Below are 18,978 nucleotides of genomic sequence, written 5' to 3'. Positions count from 1 at the left end.
GACTTCATACTTGCCCCTCTTTCCAAAACTCTTGCATTCACCTCCCTAACAACCCCATCCATAAACAAATTAAACAACCATGGAGACATCACACACCCCTGCCGCATACCTACATTCACTGAGAACCAATCACTTTCCTCTCTTCTACACATACTCATGCCTTACATCCTCGATAAAAACTTTTCACTGCTTCTAACAACTTGCCTCCCACACCATATATTCTTAATATCTTCCACAGAGCATCTCTATCAACTCTATCATATGCCTTCTCCAGATCCATAAATGCTACATACAAATCCATTTGCTTTTCTAAGTATTTCTTACATACATTCTTCAAAGCAAACACCTGATCCACACATCCTGTACCTCTTCTGAAACCACACTGCTCTTCCCCAACCTGATGCTCTGTACATGCCTTCACCCTCTCAATCAATAACCTCCCATATAATTTACCAGGAATACTCAACAAACTTATACCTCTGTAATTTGAGCACTCACTCTTATCCCCTTTGCCTTTGTACAATGGCACTATGGATGCATTCCGCCAATCCTCAGGCACCTCACCATGAGTCATACATACATTAAATATCCTTACAAACCAGTCAACAATACAGTCACCCCCTTTTTTTATAGATTCCACTGCAATACCATCCAAACCTGCTGCCTTGCCGGCTTTCAGCTTCCGCAAAGCTCTTACTACCTCTTTTCTGTTTACCAAATCATTTTCCCTAACCCTCTCAATTTGCACACCACCTCGACCAAAACACCCTATATCTACCACTCTATCATCAACCACATTCAACAAACCTTCAAGATACTCACTCCATCTTCTCACATCACCACTACTTGTTATCATCTCCCCATTAGCGCCCTTCACTGAAGTTCCCATTTGCTCCCTTGTCTTACGCACTTTATTTACATCCTTCCAGAACATCTTTTTATTCTCCCTAAAATTTAACGATATTCTCTCACCCCAACTCTCATTTGCCCTCTTTTTCACCTCTTGCACCATTCTCTTGACCTCCTGTCTCTTTCTTTTATACATCTCACACTCAATTGCATTTTTTCCCTGCAAAAATCGTCCAAATGCCTCTCTCTTCTCTTTCACTAATAATCTTACTTCTTCATCCCACCACTCACTACCCTTTCTAATCAACCCACCTCCCACGCTTCTCATGCCACAAGCATCTTCTGAGCAATCCATCACTGATTCCCTAAATACATATATATATATATATATATATATATATATATATATATATATATATATATATATATATATATATATCACTACCTCGCAAACGCGGGAGACAGCGACAAAGCAAAAAAAAAAAAAAAAATATATATATATATATATATATATATATATATATATATATATATATATGAAGTATGAAGTCTGTTGTGGATGACAGAGCTTGGGAAGTGAGTCAGTTGTTGTTCGCTGATGATACAGCGCTGGTGGCTGATTCATGTGAGAAACTGCAGAAGCTGGTGACTGAGTTTGGTAAAGTGTGTGAAAGAAGAAAGTTAAGAGTAAATGTGAATAAGAGCAAGGTTATTAGGTACAGTAGGGTTGAGTGTCAAGTCAATTGGGAGATAAGTTTGAATGGAGAAAAACTGGAGGAAGTAAAGTGTTTTAGATATCTGGGAGTGGATCTGGCAGCGGATGGAACCATGGAAGTGAAAGTAAATCATAGGGTGGGGGAGGGGGCGAAAATCCTAGGAACCTTGAAGAATGTGTGGAAGTCGAGAACATTATCTCGGAAAGCAAAAATGGGTATGTTTGAAGGAATAGTGGTTCCAACAATGTTGTATGGTTGCGAGGCGTGGGCTATGGATAGAGTTGTGCGCAGGAGGGTGGATGTGCTGGAAATGAGATGTTTGAGGACAATGTGTGGTGTGAGGTGGTTTGATCGAGTAAGTAATGTAAGGGTAAGAGAGATGTGTGGAAATAAAAAGAGCGTGGTTGAGAGAGCAGAAGAGGGTGTTTTGAAATGGTTTGGGCACATGGAGAGAATGAGTGAGGAAAGATTGACCAAGAGGATATATGTGTCGGAGGTGGAGGGAACGAGGAGAAGTGGGAGACCAAATTGGAGGTGGAAAGATGGAGTGAAAAAGATTTTGTGTGATCGGGGCCTGAACATGCAGGAGGGTGAAAGGCGGGCAAGGAATAGAGTGAATTGGATCGATGTGGTATACCGGGGTTGACGTGCTGTCAGTGGATTGAATCAGGGCATGTAAAGCGTCTGGGGTAAACCATGGAAAGTTGTGTGGGGCCTGGATGTGGAAAGGGAGCTGTGGTTTCGGGCATTATTGCATGACAGCTAGAGAATGAGTGTGAACGAATGGGGCCTTTGTTGTCTTTTCCTAGTGCTACCTCGCACACATGAGGGGGGAGGGGGATGGTATTCCATGTGTGGCGAGGTGGCAATGGGAATGAATAAAGGCAGACAGTGTGAATTGTGTGCATGGGTATATATATATGTGTCTGTGTGTGTATATATATATGTGTACATTGAGATATATAGGTATGTATATTTGCATGTGTGGACGTGTATGTATATACATTGTGTATGGAGTGGGTTGGGCCATTTCTTTTGTCTGTTTCCTTGCGCTACCTCGCAAATGCGGGAGACAGCAACAAAGCAAAATAAATAAATAAAAAATTATATATATTGGCGGAATGCGTGCATAGTGCCATTGTACAAAGGCAAAGGGGATAAGAGTGAGTGCTCAAATTACAGAGGTATAAGTTTGTTGAGTATTCCTGGTAAATTATATGGGAGGATATTGATTGAGAGGGTGAAGGCATGTACAGAGCATCAGATTGGGGAAGAGCAGTGTGGTTTCAGAAGTGGTAGAGGATGTGTGGATCAGGTGTTTGCTTTGAAGAATGTATGTGAGAAATACTTAGAAAAGCAAATGGATTTGTATGTAGCATTTATGGATCTGGAGAAGGCATATGATAGAGTTGATAGAGATGCTCTGTGGAAGGTATTAAGAATATATGGTGTGGGAGGCAAATTGTTAGAAGCAGTGAAAAGTTTTTATCGAGGATGTAAGGCTTGTGTACGTGTAGGAAGAGAGGAAAGTGATTGGTTCTCAGTGAATGTAGGTTTGCGGCAGGGGTGTGTGATGTCTCCATGGTTGTTTAATTTGTTTATGGATGGGGTTGTTAGGGAGGTGAATGCAAGAGTTTTGGAAAGAGGGGCAAGTATGAAGTCTGTTGGGGATGAGAGAGCTTGGGAAGTGAGTCAGTTGTTGTTCGCTGATGATACAGCACTGGTGGCTGATTCATGTGAGAAACTGCGAAAGCTGGTGACTGAGTTTGGTAAAGTGTGTGAAAGAAGAAAGTTGAGAGTAAATGTGAATAAGAGTAAGGTTATTAGGTACAGTAGGGTTGAGGGTCAAGTAAATTGGGAGGTAAGTTAGAATGGAGAGAAATTGGAGGAAGTGAAGTGTTTTAGATATTTGGGAGTGGATTTGGCAGTGGATGGAACCATGGAAGCGGAAGTGAATCATAGGGTGGGGGAGGGGGCGAAAATTCTGGGAGACTTGAAGAGTGTTTGGAAGTCAAGAACATTATCTCGGAAAGCAAAAATGGTTATTTTTGAAGGAATAGGGGTTCCAACAATGTTATATGGTTGCGAAGCGTGGGCTATGGATAGAGTTGTGTTCAGGAGGGTGGATGTGCTGGAAATGAGATGTTTGAGGACAATATGTGGTGTGAGGTGGTTTGATCGAGTAAGTGATAATAGGGTAATTGAGATGTGTGGTAATAAAAAGAGAGTGGTTGAGAGAGCAGAAGAGGGTGTTTTGAAATGGTTTGGTCACATGGAGAGAATGAGTGAGGAAAGATTGACCAAGAGGATATATGTGTCAGAGGTGGAGGGAACGAGGAGAAGTGGGAGACCAAATTGGAGGTGGAAAGATGGAGTGAAAAAGATTTTGAGTTATCGGGGCCTGAACACGCAAGAGGGTGAAAGACGTGCAAGGAATAGAGTGAATTGGAACGATGTGGTATACCGGGGTCGATGTGCTGTCAATGGATTGAACCAGGGCATGTGAAGCATCTGGGGTAAACCATGGAAAGTTCTGTGGAGCCTGGATGTGGAAAGGGAGCTGTGGTTTCAGCGCATTATTACATGACAGCTAGAGACTGAGTGTGAACGAATGGGTCCTTTGTTGTCTTTTCCTAGCGCTACACCGCACACATGAAGGGGGAGGGTGTTGTTATTGAATGTCTGGCGGGGTGGCAATGGGAATGAATAAAGGCAGACAGTATGAATTATGTACATGGGTATATATATATGTCTGTGTGGGTATATATATGTATACATTGAGATGTATAGGTATGTATATCGAGAACATTATCTCAAAAAGCAAAAATGAGTATGTTTGAAGGAATAGTGGTTCCAACAATGTTGTGTGGTTGCGAGACATGGGCTATGGATAGAGCTGTGTGCAGGAGGGTGATTGTGCTGGAAATGAGATGTTTGAGGACTATATGTGCTGTGAGGTGGATTGATCGAGTAAGTAATGTAAGGGTAAGAGAGATGTGTGGAAATAAAAAGAGTGTGGTTGAGAGAGCAGAAGAGGGTGTTTTGAAATGGTTTGGTCACATGGAGAGAATGATTGAGGAAAGATTGACCAAGAGGATATATGTGTCGGAGGTGGAGGGAACGAGGAGAAGTGGGAGACCAAATTGGAGGTGGAAAGATTGAGTGAAAAAGAATTTGAGTGATCGGGGCCTGAACATGCAGGAGGGTGAAAGGCGTGCAAGGAATAGAGTGAATTGGAACGATGTGGTATACCGGGGTATACCGGGGTTGACGTGCTGTCAGTGGATTGAACCAGGGCATGTGAAGCATCTGGGGTAAACCATGGAAAGTTGTGTGGGGCCTGGATGTGGAAAGGGAGCTGTGGTTTCGCTGCATTATTACATGACAGCTAGAGACTGAGTGTGAACGAATGGGGCCTTTGTTGTCTTTTCCTAGCACTACCTCGCACACATGAGGGGGGAGGGTGTTGTTATTCCATGTGTGGCGAGGTGGTGATGGTAATAAATAAAGGCAGACAGTATGAATGATGTACATGTGTATTTCTGTATATGTCTGTGTGTGTATATATATGTGTACATTGAGATGAACAGGTATGTATATTTGCTTGTGTGGATGTGTATGTATATACATGTGTATGTGGGTGGGTTGGGCCATTCTTTCTTGTGTTTCCTTGCACTACCTCGATAACGCGGGAGACAGCAACAAAACAAAATAGAAAAATAAATATAATATATATATATATATATATATTTTTATCGAGGATGTAAGGCATGTGTACGTGTAGGAAGAGAGGAAAGTGATTGGTTTCAGTGAATGTAGGTTTGCGGCAGGGGTGTGTGATGTCTCCATGGTTGTTTAATTTGTTTATGGATGGGGTTGTTAGGGAGGTGAATGCAAGAGTTTTGGAAAGAAGGGCAAGTATCAAGTCTGTTGTGGATGAGAGAGCTTGGGAAGTGAGGCAGGTGTTGTTCGCTGATGATACAGCGCTGGTGGCTGATTCATGTGAGAAACTGCAGAAGCTGGTGACTGAGTTTGGTAAAGTGTGTGAAAGAAGAAAGTTAAGAGTAAATGTGAATAAGCCAAGGTTATTAGGTACAGTAGGGTTGAGGGTCAAGTCAATTGGGAGGTAAGTTTGAATGGAGAAAAACTGGAGGAAGTGAAGTGTTTTAGATATCTGGGAGTGGATTTGGCAGCGGATGGAACCATGGAAGCGGAAGTGAATCATAGGGTGGGGGAGGGTGCGAAAATCCTGGGAGCCTTGAAGAATGTGTGGAAGTCGAGAACATTATCTCGGAAAGCAAAATTGGGTATATTTGAAGGAATAGTGGTTCCAACAATGTTGTATGGTTGCGAGGCGTGGGCTATGGATAGAGTTGTGCGCAGGAGGGTGGATGTGCTGGAAATGAGATGTTTGAGGACAATGTGTGGTGTGAGGTGGTTTGATCGAGTAAGTAATGTAAGGGTAAGAGAGATGTCGAAATAAAAAGAGCATGGTTGAGAGAGCAGAAGAGGGTGTTTTGAAATGGTTTGGGCACATGGAGAGAATGAGTGAGAAAAGATTGACCAAGAGGATATATGCGTCGGAGGTGAAGGGAACGAGGAGAAGTGGGAGACCAAATTGGAAGTGGAAAGATGGAGTGAAAAAGATTTTTTGTGATCGGAGCCTGAACATGCAGGAGGGTGAAAGGTGGGCAAGGAATAGAGTGAATTGGATCGATATGGTATACCGGGGTTGACGTGCTGTCAGTGGATTGAATCAAGGCATGTGAAGCATCTGGGGTAAACCATGGAAAGTTGTGTGGGGCCTGGATGTGGAAAGGGAGCTATGGTTTCTGGCATTATTGCATGACAGCTGGAGACTGAGTGTGAACGAATAGGGCCTTTGTTGTCTTTTCCTAGTGCTACCTCACACACATGAGGGGGGAGGGGGATGGTATTCCATGTGTGGCGAGTTGGCGATGGGAATGAATAGGGGCAGACAGTGTGAATTGTGTGCATGGGTATATATGTATGTGTCTGTGTGTGTACATATATGTGTACATTGAGATGTATAGGTATGTATATTTGCGTGTGTGTATGTACATTGTGTATGGAAGTGGGTTGTGCCATTTCTTTCGTCTGTTTCCTTGTGCTGCCTCTCAAACGCGGGAGACAGTGACAAAGCAAAAAAAAAATATATATATATATATATATATATATATATATATATATATATTTTTTATTATTATACTTTGTCGCTGTCTCCCGCGTCTGCGAGGTAGCGCAAGGAAACAGACGAAAGAAATGGCCCAACCCCCCCATACACATGTATATACACACGCCCACACACACAAATATACATACCTACACAGCTTTCCATGGTTTACCCCAGACGCTTCACATGCCTTGATTCAATCCACTGACAACACGTTAACCCCGGTATACCACATCGCTCCAATTCACTCTATTCCATGCCTTCCTTTCACCCTCCTGTATGTTCAGGCCCTGATCACACAAAATCTTTTTCACTCCATCTTTCCACCTCCAATTTGGTCTCCCTCTTCTCCTCGTTCCCTCCACCTCCAACACATATATCCTCTTGGTCAATATTTCCTCACTCATTCTCTCCATGTGCCCAAACCACCTCAAAACACCCTCTTCTGCTCTCTCAACCACGCTCTTTTTATTTCCACACATCTCTCTTACTCTTACGTTACTCACTCGATCAAACCACCTCACACCACACATTGTCCTCAAACATCTCATTTCCAGCACATCCATCCTCCTGCGCACAACTCTATCCATAGCCCACGCCTCGCAACCATACAACATTGTTGGAACCACTATTCCTTCAAACATACCCATTTTTGCTTTCCGAGATAATGTTCTCGACTTCCACACATTCTTGAAGGCCCCCAGAATTTTCGCCCCCTCCCCCACCCTATGATCCACTTCCGCTTCCATGTTTCCATCCGCTGCCAGATCCACTCCCAGATATCTAAAACACTTCACTTCCTCCAGTTTTTCTCCATTCAAACTCACCTCCCAATTGACTTGACCCTCAACCCTCCTGTACCTAATAACCTTGCTCTTATTCACATTTACTCTTAACTTTCTTCTTCCACACACTTTACCAAACTCAGTCACCAGCTTCTGCAGTTTCTCACATGAATCAGCCACCAGCGCTGTATCATCAGCGAACAACAACTGACTCACTTCCCAAGCTCTCTCATCCCCACCTCATCTGGCCTCTGTTCTTAACGCTACCTCGCTAACGCGGGAAGTGGCGAATAGTTTAAAAGAAAAAAAAGAAAGATATATATATATCCCTGGGGATAGGGGAGAAAGAATTCTTCCCACTCATTCCTCACGTGTTGTAGAAGGCGACTAAAGGGGACAGGAGCAAGGTGCCAGAAAACCTCCCCTCCTTGTATTTTAACTTTCTAAAAGGGGAAACAGAAGGAGTCACGCGGGGAGTGCTCATCCTCCTCGAAGGCTCAGATATGGGTGTCTAAATGTGTGTGGATGTATCCAAGATGAGAAAAAAGGACAGATAAGTAGTATGCTAGAGGAAAGGAACCTGGATGTTTTGGCTCTGAGTGAAACGAAGCTCAAGGGTAAAGGGGAAGAGTGGTTTGGGAATGTCTTGGGAGTAAAGTCAAGGGTTAGTGAGAGGACAAGAGCAAGGGAAGGAGTAGCAGTACTCCTGAAACAGGAGTTGTGGGAGTATGTGATAGTGTAAGAATGTAAATTCTAGATTGATATGGGTAAAACTGAAAGTTGATGGAGAGAGATGGGTGATTATTGGTGCATATGCACCTGGGCATGAGAAGAAAGATCATGAGAGGCAAGTGTTTTGGGAGCAGCTAAATGAGTGTGTTAGTCGTTTTAATGCACATTCCTGGGTTATAGTGATGGGTGATTTGCATAGGTGAGTAATGTGACAGTTTAGGGAATAATTGGTACACATGGGGTGTTCCGTGTTGTAAATGGAAATGGTGAAGAGCTTGTAGGTTTATGAGCTGAAAAAGGACTGGTGATTGGGAATACCTGGTTTAAAAAGTGAGATATACATAAGTATACGTATGTAAGTAGGAGAGATGGCCAGAGAGCGTTATTGGATTACGTGTCAATTGATAGGGGCGCGAAAGAGAGACTTTTGGATGTTAATGTGCTGAGAGGTGCAACTGAAGGGATGTCTGATCATTATCTTGTGGAGACGAAGGTGAAGATTTACAGGGGTTTTCAGAATAGAAGAGAGAATGTTGGGGTGAAGAGGATGGTGAGAGTAAGTGAGCTTGGGAAGGAGACTTGTGTGAGGAAGTACCAGGAGAGATTGAGTACAGAATGGAAAAAGGTGAGATCAAAGGAGGTAAGGGGTGTGGGGGAGGAATGGGATATATTTAGGGAAGCAGTGATGGCTTGCGCAAAAGATGCTTTGGCATGAGAAGCATGGGAGGTGGGTTGATTAGAAAGGGTAGTGAGTGGTGGGATGAAGAAGTAAGATTATTAGTGAAAGAGAAGAAAGAGGCATTTGGACTATTTTTGCCGGGAAAAAATGCAAGTGAGTGGGAGATGTATAAAAGAAAGAGACAGGAGGTCAAGAGAAAGGTGCAAGAGGTGAAAAAGAGGGCAAATGAGAGATGGGGTGAGAGAGTATCATTAAATTTTAGGGGGAATAAAAAGATGTTTTGGAAGGAGGTAAATAAAGTGTGTAAGACAAGGGAGCAAATGGGAACTTCAGTGAAGGGGGCTAAGGGGGGTTTGTTGAATGTGTTTGATGATAGAGTGGCAGATGTAGGGTGTTTTGTTTGAGGCGGTGTGCAAAGTGAGAGGGTTAGTGAAAATGATTTGGTAAACAGAGAAGAGGTAGTAAAAGCTTTGCGGAAGATGGAAGCCGGCAAGGCAGCAGGTTTGGATGGTATTGCAGTGGAATTTACTAAAAATGGGGGTGACTGTATTGTTGACTGGTTGGTAAGGTTATTTAATGTATGTATGATTCATGGTGAGGTGCCTGAGGATTGGCGGAATGCTTGCATAGTGCCATTGTACAAAAGCAAAGGGGATAAGAGTGAGTGCTCAAATTACAGAGGTATAAGTTTGTTGCGTATTCCTGGTAAATTATATGGGAGGGTATTGATTGAGAGGGTAAAGGCATGTACAGAGCATCAGATTCGGGAAGAGCAGTGTGGTTTCAGAAGTGGTACAGGATGTGTGGATAAGGTGTTTGCTTTGAAGAATGTATGTGAGAAATACTTAGAAAAGCAAATGGATTTGTATGTAGCATTTATGGATCTGGAGGAGGCATATGATAGAGTTGATAGAGATGCTCTGTGGAAGGTATTAAGAATATATGATGTGGGAGGCAAGTTGTTAGAAGCAGTGAAAAGTTTTTATTGAGGATGTAAGGCATGTGTACATATAGGAAGAGAGGAAAGTGATTGGTTCTCAGTGAATGTAGGTTTGCAGCAGGGGTGTGTGATGTCTCCATGGTTGTTTAATTTGTTTATGGATGGGGTTGTTAGGGAGGTGAATGCAAGAGTTTTGGAAAGAGGGGCAAGTATGCAGTCTGTTATGGATGAGAGAGCTTGGGAAGTGAGTCAGTTGTTGTTCGCTGATGATACAACGCTGGTGGCTGATTCATGTGAGAAACTGCAGAAGCTCGTGACTGAGTTTGTTAAAGTGTGTGAAAGAAGAAATTTAAGGGTAAATGTGAATAAGAGGAAGGTTATTAGGTACAGTAGGGTTGAGGGTCAAGTCAATTGGGAGGTAAGTTTGAATGGAGAAAAACTGGAGGAAGTAAAGTGTTTTAGATATCTGGGAGTGGATCTGGCAGCGGATGGAACCATGGAAGCGGAAGTGAATCACAGGGTGGGGGAGGGGGCGAAAATTCTGGGAGCCTTGAAGAATGTTTGGAAGGTGAGAACATTATCTCGGAAAGCAAAAATGGGTATGTTTGAAGGAATAGTGGTTCCAACAATGTTGTATGGCTGCGAGGCGTGGGCTATGGATAGAGTTGTGCACAGGAGGGTGGATGTGCTGGAAATGAGATGTTTGAGGACAATATGTGGTGTGAGATGGTTTGATTGAGTAAGTAATGTAAGGGTAAGAGAGATGTGATGAAATAAAAAGAGTGTGGTTGAGAGAGCAGAAGAGGGTGTTTTGAAGTGGTTTGGTCACATGGAGAGAATGATTGAGGAAAGATTGACCAAGAGGATATATGTGTCAGAGGTGGAGGGAACGAGGAGAAGTGGGAGACCAAATTGGAGGTGGAAAATTGGAGTGAAAAAGATTTTGAGTGATCGGGGCCTGAACATGGAAGAGGGTGAAAGGCGTGCAAGGAATAGAGTGAATTGGAACGATGTGGTATACCGGGGTCGACGATCTGTCAATGGATTGAACCAGGGCATGTGAAGCATCTGGGGTAAACCATGGAAAGTTCTCTGGGGCCTGGATGTGGAAAGGGAGCTGTGGTCTCGATGTATTATTACATGACAGCTATAGACTGAATGTGAACGAATGGGGCCTTTGTTGTCTTTTCCTAGCGCTACCTCGCACACATGAGAGGGGAGGGTGTTGTTATTCCGTGTGCGGAGTGTTGGAGATTGGAATGAATAAAGGCATAAATTGTGAATTATGTACATATGTATATATGTATATGTCTGTGTGTGTATATATACGTGTACATTGAGATGTATAGGTATGTATGTTTGCTTGAGTGGACGTGTATGTATATACATGTGTATGTGGGTGGGTTGGGCCATTCTTTCGTCTGTTTCCTTGCGCCACCTCGCTAACGTGGGAGACAGCAACAAAGGAAAGTAAATAAGTAAATGAATATATATATATGAGTGGATGGGCCTTTCTTTATCTGTTTTCTGGCACTACCACACTGTTTACTGTTTTCTCCATTAGCATGATAACACTAGGAACAGCTGAAGAAAAGGCTTATTTGCTTACATCCAATGTCTAACTGTCATGTGTAGTGCACAGAAACCACAGTCCTTTATCCACACCCAGGCCCCTGGCAGAATGATATATTTTTTCATTCTGTCCATTGACAGCACGTCATCCCCTATATATTATGTTCCTCCTATTCACTTTATCCCTTGCATGCCTCTTACCCTTGTACATGTTCAGGCCCTGACCATTCAAAATATAGTTTTGAGGAAAGGAACCTCTGAGTGAGAAAAAAGCTCCAATGTATTGGGGAAGAATGGATTGGGAATGTCTTATGGGTAAAGTTCGGGTTAGTGTGAGGGCGAGAGCAAAGGAAGGGACTACACTTCTGCCGAAGGAGTTGTGGATATGTGTGTAAAAGTGAAAGTGGATTATGAGAGGTGGGTGATTATTAGTACTTATGCATCTGGCCACAAGAGGCCTGATGAAGAGTGATGAGTGTTTTGGGAGGAGCTGATTGAGTGTGTTGGAAGATTTGATGTAAGAGATTGGTTATTAGTGATGGGTGATTTAAATGCAAAAGTGAGTAATTATGGAGCTTGGAGTATTCAGTAAGGTGAATGGAAGTGGTGAACAGCTTGTGGAGTAGTGTGCTGAAAAAGGAGTGGTAATTAGGAATATCTGCTTTTGAATGTGTATACCAGGAGTAGGAAATTTTTTGAATGAGCATTGTTCAGTTACATGCAAATTAATAGAAATGCAAAAGAGAGACTCTTGGATGTTACTGTGCTAAGAAAGGCAGTGGATGGGAAATTATGATTACTTGATGGAGGTGAGAGTGAAGTTTTGTAAAAGCTTCCAGAAAAGAGGAAATGTTATGGATGAGATGAAGATGGTGAAAGTATGAGTTTGGAAAAGTGGCTTGTATGAAGAGATACCGGGAAACATTGGATGTAGAATGGCAAAGTATGAGAGTAAATGAGGCTAGGGTAATGTGGAATGAGAGGTATATAGGGAAGCAGTGCAGACATTTGTAAGATAGATATGTGGCATGCAGAAGGTTTTTTTTTTTTTTTTTCTTTTTTTATACTTTGTCGCTGTCTCCCGCGTTTGCGAGGTAGCGCAAGGAAACAGACGAAAGAAATGGCCCAACCCCCCCCATACACATGTACATACATACGTCCACACACGCAATATACATACCTACACAGCTTTCCATGGTTTACCCCAGACGCTTCACATGCCTTGATTCAATCCACTGACAGCACGTCAACCCCTGTATACCACATCGCTCCAATTCACTCTATTCCTTGCCCTCCTTTCACCCTCCTGCATGTTCAGGCCCCGATCACACAAAATCCTTTTCACTCCATCTTTCCACCTCCAATTTGGTCTCCCTCTTCTCCTCGTTCCCTCCACCTCCGACACATATATCCTCTTGGTCAATCTTTCCTCACTCATTCTCTCCATGTGCCCAAACCACTTCAAAACACCCTCTTCTGCTCTCTCAACCACGCTCTTTTTATTTCCACACATCCCTCTTACCCTTACGTTACTTACTCGATCAAACCACCTCACACCACACATTGTCCTCAAACATCTCATTTCCAGCACATCCATCCTCCTGCGCACAACTCTATCCATAGCCCATGCCTCGCAACCATACAACATTGTTGGAACCACTATTCCTTCAAACATACCCATTTTTGCTTTCCGGGATAATGTTCTCGACTTCCACACATTTTTCAAGGCTCCCAAAATTTTCGCCCCCTCCCCCACCCTATGATCCACTTCCGCTTCCATGGTTCCATCCGCTGACAGATCCACTCCCAGATATCTAAAACACTTCACTTCCTCCAGCCTCTCACCATTCAAACTCACCTCCCAATTGACTTGACCCTCAACCCTACTGTACCTAATAACCTTGCTCTTATTGACATTTACTCTTAACTTTCTTCTTCCACACACTTTACCAAACTCCGTCACCAGCTTCTGCAGTTTCTCACATGAATCCGCCACCAGCGCTGTATCATCAGCGAACAACAACTGACTCACTTCCCAAGCTCTCTCATCCCCAACAGACTTCATACTTGCCCCTCTTTCCAAAACTCTTGCATTTACCTCCCTAACAACCCCATCCATAAACAAATTAAACAACCATGGAGACATCACACACCCCTGCCGCAAACCTACATTCACTGAGAACCAATCACTTTCCTCTCTTCCTACACGTACACATGCCTTACATCCTCGATAAAAACTTTTCACTGCTTCTAACAACTTGCCTCCCACACCATATATTCTTAATACCTTCCACAGAGCATCTCTATCAACTCTATCATATGCCTTCTCCAGATCCATAAATGCTACATACAAATCCATTTGCTTTTCTAAGTATTTCTCACATACATTCTTCAAAGCAAACACCTGATCCACACATCCTCTACCACTTCTGAAACCACACTGCTCTTCCCCAATCTGATGCTCTGTACATGCCTTCACCCTCTCAATCAATACCCTCCCATATAATTTACCAGGAATACTCAACAAACTTATACCTCTGTAATTTGAGCACTCACTCTTATCCCCTTTGCCTTTGTACAATGGCACTATGCAAGCATTCCGCCAATCCTCAGGCACCTCACCATGAGTCATACATACATTAAATAACCTTACCAACCAGTCAACAATACAGTCACCCCCTTTTTTAATAAATTCCACTGCAATACCATCCAAACCTGCTGCCTTGCCGGCTTTCATCTTCCGCAAAGCTTTTACTACCTCTTCTCTGTTTACCAAATCATGGGAGGTAATTATATGAGAAAGGGTAGTGAGTTGTGGGATGATAAAGATTAGTAAAGTTGCCAGTTGCTTACAGGAGAGGAGTGTGAGTCATTGAGAGATGTATAAGAGAAAGCTAGAGGAGGTCAAGAGGAAGGTGCAGAGGCTGAAAAAGAGGGCAAATGAGAGTTAGGGTGAGTGAGTGTCAACAAACTTCAGAGAATAAGAAAATGTTTTGGAAAGAGGTTAGAAGTATGAGAAAAACAAGAGAAGAAATGAGAACATTAGTAAAAGGGCAAATGGGTACGTGATAAAAGACTGCAATGAGATGAAGATTGGAGTGAGTACTTTGAATGATTGTTGAATGTGTTTAATGATTGGATGGCAGATGTAGATTGTTGGGGTTGGGGAGGTTTGTAAAGTGAAAGTCATGGAAAGTGGTTTGGTGAAAGAGAAGAGGTGTTGAAAGCCTGTGTGAGATGAAATGTGTTAAGGCAGCTAGAATAGATGGTATTGCAGTTGAGTCTCTTGGGAGAGGGGGTGACTGCATTGTTGACTGGTTATTTAGGATTTTCGGAGCATATATGGATCAGGGCAAGGAGCCTGAGGATTGGTAGAATGCTTACATAGACCATTGAATAAAAGCAAGGGAAACAAAGGTAATTGTTCAACTTACAGATGTATAAGTTTGTTAAATGTACACATGGTAAAAAAGTATCTTACCAGTATTGGTGTGAAACAACATGACACCACAGATGAAGAATTTTGAGAATTACTCATTTGTAGCCCTGCTTTCATGATATTGTAAGACATTGATTGCTAGAGTCATTTTCTGATTTGCCATAAATGTTTTATTGATTTCATCTTTCGATTGAAATAACTATAAATTAGGACTACCACAAATATAAGGAAATTTGCCTCATTTATGCTTACCATCCCTACCAAGACAGCATGAATCTTGTAGGATTATTTTGAAATTCATTGGATCCATTGTGGAAGATAGTAGTTTTACCATTTGTTCCTGATAATTTGTATGGGAGTGGCGATTGAGAGGGGTGGTGGCATACACTGACCAGGCGTCAGACTGGGGAGGGACATTGTGGTTGCAGGAATGGTATAAGATGTTTGTTTTGAATAATGTGGGAAATACTTGGAGAAACAGGGTTTGTGTGTGACATTTATTAGCATTGAGATAGGAATGATAGTGTTGATGGCGTTTCTTTGTGGAAGATGTTACAATATTTGGTGTGGGAGGAAAGATGTTACAAGCATCGATTCATGCTATGTTCACAGGGATAGAATCAATGTCCTTGATTATTTGGAATATGTTATTCAAATCTATTAGTATATTAGTTAAAAATGCTCTTTTGCCTCCTTCTATGCTAATTCTTGCTGACTGATTTAGTGAGGGTATGTGAACAGCTATCATATGTATGCGCTCAATCTATAGAACGGCTTGGATCTGCTTCCCTGTGAATGAGAGTAACTCTGTGTGGAATGAAGCACATATCCTTCCAGCTGTCAAGCAGCACAGATGATAAGCTTTACAGAAAGTTTTTTGTATTTGATCCAGGTGACTTGAAAAACTCCTAAATCAATAAACCACTATGTTGACAGGTTTTGGTGATTCTGACCTTCCTGTGAGTAGTAATTTTCTGGCATTAGGCTTTTGTTCAGGACTAGTGTTATCTAGGTTTGAAGGGATAACCATTTGATAACAGTTTCCTTTTTTAAGGTTAGTGATTTGCAGGCACATGATCGACATCTTGTTGGGGAATTTTGACTTGGGATGTTGAGCTTTCTTTAGCTTTGACTGGACAAAATTAAGTATATTGTATGTCTTTCAAGCTTCTTCTGCTTAGTGTAGAAACTAGTATCTCACCCAAGCTTACTTTTCCATAATTAATTTGTAATGAATATCCAAGGTGTTTATTGCGCTATGATCTGATTCATTTTGTAGACTGCACAATTAGTGTTCAGGTAGTTCATAATATAATAATGACTTTGAGAATATGATAAAGTAGTTTAGAAAATACAAAATATTGTGCTACTTATTAAAGAAAACTGGTGTAGATGAAGTAATTTGTGATTACTCAAATATGATATGTATTTTTCCCTGTCTTTTCAGCTTTTCATATCCTTGAAATGAGATGAAGTTCTTCATGACGGTGATTTTTGGAAGCCTTATTTTCTTATGAGTTTTTATTTTTTATATTAATGATATTCAGCTTTGTTACTATATTTATAGATAACCAATGTCCAGAGTAAAAATGTGGATAAGAGTAACTGACAACTGCTTTTGCAGTTGTTTTTATGAAGTATTCTTCCTTGAATGATAGAAAAAATCTGAACATGATTTTCATTGACAAATGAAGGAAAATCCTTGTTAAATTCATATCATCATAGAATTCTATGTCTCAAGACTAGTTTTGTGTCATGACATATTTGTTATAGTGCATTGAAATTGATTATACTGGTTGGAAATATTACTTGAAAACTTAAGAAAAAATGTGTTGATTAATCTGGTACTATAATACAGTAATTTTAAGTACATACATTTAAAATGAAGTCCATGTATTTACTTTTTCTGAGGATTTTGTAAACTGCCAAGTATTAAAGATATAGTAATACTATAATTTTTGATATACCAATGGATATTTCCCATATTTTTTCATACAGTCCAATTATTGATAGCAAGAGTTAGGATGGCAGTAATGTTTATTGGAATATGTCAATTTTGTTGAACTAGAAGATGGAATTTAGCATCACTTACGCAGAGAAATAACATTGCTAGTTATTTTTTTTTTTTATTTTTTTTTTTTGCCGCTGTCTCCCGCGTTTGCAAGGTAGCGCAAGGAAACAGACGAAAGAAATGGCCCAACCCACCCCCATACACATGTATATACATACACGTCCACACATGCAAATATACATACCTACACAGCTTTCCATGGTTTACCCCAGACGCTTCACATGCCCTGATTCAATCCACTGACAGCACGTCAACCCCGGTATACCACATCGATCCAATTCACTCTATTCCTTGCCCTCCTTTCACCCTCCTGCATGTTCAGGCCCCGATCACACAAAATCTTTTTCACTCCATCTTTCCACCTCCAATTTGGTCTCCCACTTCTCCTCGTTCCCTCCACCTCCGACACATATATCCTCTTGGTCAATCTTTCCTCACTCTTTCTCTCCATGTGCCCAAACCATTTCAAAACACCCTCTTCTGCTCTCTCAACCACGCTCTTTTTATTTCCACACATCTCTCTTACCCTTACGTTACTTACTCGATCAAACCACCTCACACCACACATTGTCCTCAAACATCTCATTTCCAGCACATCCACCCTCCTGCGCACAACTCTATCCATAGCCCACGCCTCGCAACCATACAACATTGTTGGAACCACTATTCCTTCAAACATACCCATTTTTGCTTTCCGAGATAATGTTCTCGACTTCCACACATTCTTCAAGGCTCCCAGGATTTTCGCCCCCTCCCCCACCCTATGATCCACTTCCGCTTCCATGGTTCCATCCGCTGCCAGATCCACTCCCAGATATCTAAAACACTTTACTTCCTCCAGTTTTTCTCCATTCAGACTTACCTCCCAATTGACTTGACCCTCAACCCTACTGTACCTAATAACCTTGCTCTTATTCACATTTACTCTTAACTTTCTTCTTTCACACACTTTACCAAACTCAGTCAACAGCTTCTGCAGTTTCTCACATGAATCAGCCACCAGCGCTGTATCATCAGCGAACAACAACTGACTCACTTCCCAAGCTCTCTCATCCACAACAGACTTCATACTTGCCCCTCTTTCCAAAACTCTTGCATTCACCTCCCTAACAACGCCATCCATAAACAAATTAAACAACCATGGAGACATCACACACCCCTGCCGCAAACCTACATTCACTGAGAACCAATCACTTTCCTCTCTTCCTACACATACACATGCCTTACATCCTCGATAAAAACTTTTCACTGCTTCTAACAACTTGCCTCCCACACCATATATTCTTAATACCTTCCACAGAGCATCTCTATCAACTCTATCATATGCCTTCTCCAGATCCATAAATGCTACATACAAATCCATTTGCTTTTCTAAGTATTTCTCACATACATTCTTGAAAGCAAACACCTGATCCACACATCCTCTACCACTTCTGAAACCACACTGCTCTTCCCCAATCTGATGCTCTGTACATGCCTTCACCCTCTCAATCAGTACCCTCCCGTATAATTTACCAGAATACTCAACAAACTTATAACTCTGAAATTTGAGCACTCACTCTTATCCCCTTTGCCTTTGTACAATGGCACTATGCACGCATTCCACCAATCCTCAGGCACCTCACCATGAGTCATACATACATTAAATAACCTTACCATCCAGTCAATAATACACTCACCCCCTTTTTTAATAAATTCCACTGCAATACCATCCAAACCTGCTGCCTTGCCGGCTTTCATCTTCCGAAAAGCTTTTACTACCTCTTCTCTGTTTACCAAATCATTTTCCCTAACCTTCTCACTTTGCACACCACCTCGACCAAAACACCCTATATCTTTTTTATATAAAGATTATTCAAATCAGCAGAAAGTAAGATGATGCCATCTTAGTGAAAAGAAAGTACTCATTTCTTGTATTTCGCATTAGCATTACAAGTTCTATTCTCATGATGAAAGAGAAGTACACATGTAAAATGCAAAGCTGTTAATCATGTTTCAGGT

The 18,978-nt window shown here is 41.8% G+C and overlaps 1 protein-coding gene across 9 annotated transcripts in view; it reads left to right on the top strand.

The window, feature by feature from the left end:
• The window catches only part of LOC139747272 (DNA topoisomerase 2-binding protein 1-like), a 688,948-nt gene extending 672,093 nt beyond the window's left edge, over positions 1–16,855 (top strand). For all 9 annotated transcript variants that reach the window (XM_071659369.1, XM_071659371.1, XM_071659377.1 and 6 more), the window contains one exon: positions 16,354–16,855. Coding sequence is in view for 2 of the 9 variants with exons in the window: in XM_071659376.1 (XP_071515477.1) it covers positions 16,354–16,369 (16 nt within the window). In the remaining 7 variants the exon portion in view is untranslated. The remainder of the gene's footprint in view (positions 1–16,353) is intronic.
• Positions 16,856–18,978: the final 2,123 nt, after the last annotated feature.

Source organism: Panulirus ornatus, chromosome 68 (assembly GCF_036320965.1).
Source record: "Panulirus ornatus isolate Po-2019 chromosome 68, ASM3632096v1, whole genome shotgun sequence".
Classification (NCBI taxonomy): domain Eukaryota; kingdom Metazoa; phylum Arthropoda; class Malacostraca; order Decapoda; family Palinuridae; genus Panulirus; species Panulirus ornatus.
The sequence above is the reverse complement of the archived record's forward strand: the minus strand, read 5'-3'. Positions and strand labels throughout refer to the sequence as shown.